The 3,598-nt window shown below is 47.7% G+C and overlaps 1 protein-coding gene across 1 annotated transcript; it reads left to right on the forward strand.

The window, feature by feature from the left end:
* Positions 1 to 308: 308 nt before the first annotated feature.
* Positions 309 to 713, forward strand: LOC138368368 (submandibular gland secretory Glx-rich protein CB-like). Its single transcript, XM_069330897.1, has one exon. It carries the CDS (start codon positions 309 to 311, stop codon positions 711 to 713), a length of 405 nt encoding a protein of 134 aa, XP_069186998.1.
* Positions 714 to 3,598: the final 2,885 nt, after the last annotated feature.

A 3,598-nucleotide genomic window follows, 5' to 3' on the forward strand; every position in this document is an offset into this window, starting at 1 on the left:
TCACCATCCCACTTTCCCTCCATCCCACCTTCCCTCCCTCCCTCCCACTTCACCAATCTCTCGCCTCGCAAACAGAGATGACTTGAAAATATATTTCAATAACATATACTTCTGTATTTACGGTTCTTCCCTGCATGTATGATTGTATATATGCGTGTATAAACATACATGCATACTAGATTTCATTACATTACATACATGAAATATATATAATGCATAATATATATTGCACATTATATATTTCATTGCAAAATGAAATATATAATGACCAGGGTCAAACAGACCAGGATGAACAGAAACAGACCAGGATGAACAGAAACAGACCAGGATCAACAGGAACAGACCAGGATCAACAGAAACAGACCAGGATCAACAGAAACAGACCTGGATCAACAGAAACAGACCAGGATCAACAGAAACAGACCAGGATCAACAGAAACAGACCAGGATCAAGAGAAACAGACCAGGATCAAGAGAAACAGACCAGGATCAAGAGAAACAGACCAGGATCAAGAGAAACAGACCAGGATCAACAGAAACAGACCAGGGTCAACAGAAACAGACCAGGATCAACAGGAACAGACCAGGATCAACAGGAACAGACCAGGATCAACAGAAACAGACCAGGATCAATAGAAACAGACCTGGATCAACAAAAACAGACCAGGATCAACAGAAACAGTGGCTCCGTGACACAGGATCAGCCCAGATAACGACAGCCCGTGACATCTCACCCACAGGTGGGGGCGTGATCGGCCAATCTCCCCCACCAGAGTTAATAGTCACGATATCACCATTTTAAACCCAATTACTCACAAATAACACACCCTTCGTGACCATTTTCGACCGAAGGGCGTAAAAATATACAAACTTTAAGGGAATTATGTTGCGGTCCTATGTGGGGGGGTGCTTCCTGGGGGGATGTGTAACAAAAAGAAGGCCTGGTTGAGGACCGGGCCGCTCAGGGACGCTAAGCCCCCGAAATCATCTCAAGATAACCCTCAAGATAACCAAGATAAGCATCCTCTCAACTTTCTTGACAGAGAATAATGACATGTTTACAAGGAAAATATATTTTAGGGTTGGCAGAAATGCAGGAGACTGCGAGGAATGTTCGAAGTCTGGACACAATGCGCTGTTGCTGCTGGACACGGATCGCTGGAAAGAATATGATGTTGGAGGAAAGTTTAGTTTCATGTTCTTTTAGGCTTTCAGTCTACACGCATTATAATATATATGTATTTTTTTATATAAACATCGTTATAAAGTATTTAAGGACCTGCCTGCCTGCCTGTCTGTCTGCCTGCCTGCCTGCCTGCCTGCCTGCCTGCCTGCCTGCCTGTCTGTCTGTCTGCCTGCCTGCCTGTCTGCCTGCCTGTCTGTCTGTCTGTCTGTCTGCTTGCCTGTCTGTCTGTCTGTCTGCCTGTCTGTCTGCCTGCCTGCCTGTCTGTCTGTCTGCCTGTCTGTCTGCCTGCCTGCCTGTCTGCCTGCCTGTCTGTCTGCCTGCTTGCCTACCTGCCTGCCTGCCTGCCTGTCAGTCCATCCGTCCCAGATTCTCCATCCTCCCTCTCTCCCCCTTTCCTTCCCCCTCTAAGATAGAAAAAATATTTTATCTAAATATTAATATAAATGCACATTATAATTTTATATAGTTCTTTTTGTTGGTAAGGATATACCAGCGCGGGCCCTAAGCCTCTGGCTGGCCCACTAATATGCACAGTTCGTCATGGGTTCGTTATGGTTATGTTCGCAAATATTTGTATTTGCAATACGTAAACGAAGCATTTAGGGAGGCAAGATCCGAACACATGAATACAGTGAAGATTTAGTCAATAAAAGTTCGAACGTAATCAGTGTTGAGTCATGGGTAGAGTGGTATTCATTCATAATCATGAGGGGGGGGGGGGGCAGGGGTGGTGGTGTTTGGGGGGTTAGGAAGGGGGCAGGGGGGGCCGACGGATGTGGCTTGTGTATTAACGACCATTTGTCGAATGTTTGTGAGGGCGGGCTGAGCACAGTGGAAACAAGGTCACCCACGATTTCGAATGAGTTCGAGCCCTTGGCAGAGGGAGGAAGGGGGAAAGGGGGGCAGCCCGTCCTCCAAACAAAGACCCCAAAAGGGGATTCCATGCACTAGCCAAACCCCCTCTTTACGAATGATAAACGGGTTACACACGTCTCACAACTGATGACGTTCGAACACCTCCGGAACAAGTGCTTCACTGACGAATTTTGTTATTGGTTCAAATGTAGATATGATAGAGCCCAGTAGACTCAGGAACCTGTACACCAGTTGATTGACGGTTGAGAGGCGGGACCAAAGAGCCAGAGCTCAACCCCCGCAAGCACAATTAGGTGAGTACAACTAGATGAGTACACACACACACACACACACACACACACACACGTACGTATGTATGTGTGGAGGAGGGATGACATAGAAGTTACTGCTGTACAGAACAAGTAGTAGAAATAACAGTAGCAGAAGTAGCACAGCACCGATAACAAGCGAAACATCAGGTGTACCTGGAGTACCTTGCTGGGGCTGGGAGTGCTCTTCTCCTCCCCAAGCCTGGTCCGGGGCCAAGCCTGACTTGTGAGAGCTTGGTCCAACAGGTTGTGTTGCAGCAGGAATCAATAGGGGTAGAAGCAGCAGCAACAAAAAAAAGTAGATGTTGCAATTATAATAATAGTGGAAATATCCTCACGCTCATGAAAAGTGCAACAGCAACAGTAACTGCCCCCCAGTAGTACCAACAGCAACAGCCCCAGTAGTACCAACAGCAACAGTAACTGCCCCCCAGTAGTACCAACAGCAACAGCCCCAGTAGTACCAACAGCAACAGTAACTGCCCCAGTAGTACCAACAGCAACAGTAACTGCCCCAGTAGTAGCAACAGTAACTGCCCCAGTAGTACCAACAGCAACAGTAACTGCCCCAGTAGTACCAACAGCAACAGTAACTGCCCCCCAGTAGTACCAACAGCAACAGTAACTGCCCCAGTAGTACCAACAGCAACAGTAACTGCCCCAGTAGTACCAACAGCAACAGAAACTGCCCCAGTAGTACCAACAGCAACAGTAACTGCCCCCCAGTAGTACCAACAGCAACAGTAACTGCCCCCCAGTAGTACCAACAGTAACAGTAACTGCCCCCCAGTAGTACCAACAGTAACAGTAAGTGCCCCCCAGTAGTACCAACAGTAACTGCCCCAGTAGTACCAACAGCAACAGTAACTGCCCCAGTAGTACCAACAGCAACAGTAACTGCCCCCCAGTAGTACCAACAGCAACAGTAACTGCCCCAGTAGTACCAACAGCAACAGTAACTGCCCCCCAGTAGTACCAACAGTAACAGTAAGTGCCCCCCAGTAGTACCAACAGCAACAGTAACTGCCCCAGTAGTACCAACAGCAACAGTAACTGCCCCCCAGTAGTACCAACAGCAACAGTAACTGCCCCCCAGTAGTACCAACAGCAACAGTAACTGCCCCAGTAGTACCAACAGCAACAGTAACTGCCCCAGTAGTACCAACAGCAACAGTAACTGCCCCAGTAGTACCAACAGCAACAGTAACTGCCCCAGTAGTACCAACAG

Source organism: Procambarus clarkii, chromosome 25 (genome assembly GCF_040958095.1).
Source record: "Procambarus clarkii isolate CNS0578487 chromosome 25, FALCON_Pclarkii_2.0, whole genome shotgun sequence".
NCBI classification, from domain to species: Eukaryota; Metazoa; Arthropoda; class Malacostraca; order Decapoda; family Cambaridae; genus Procambarus; species Procambarus clarkii.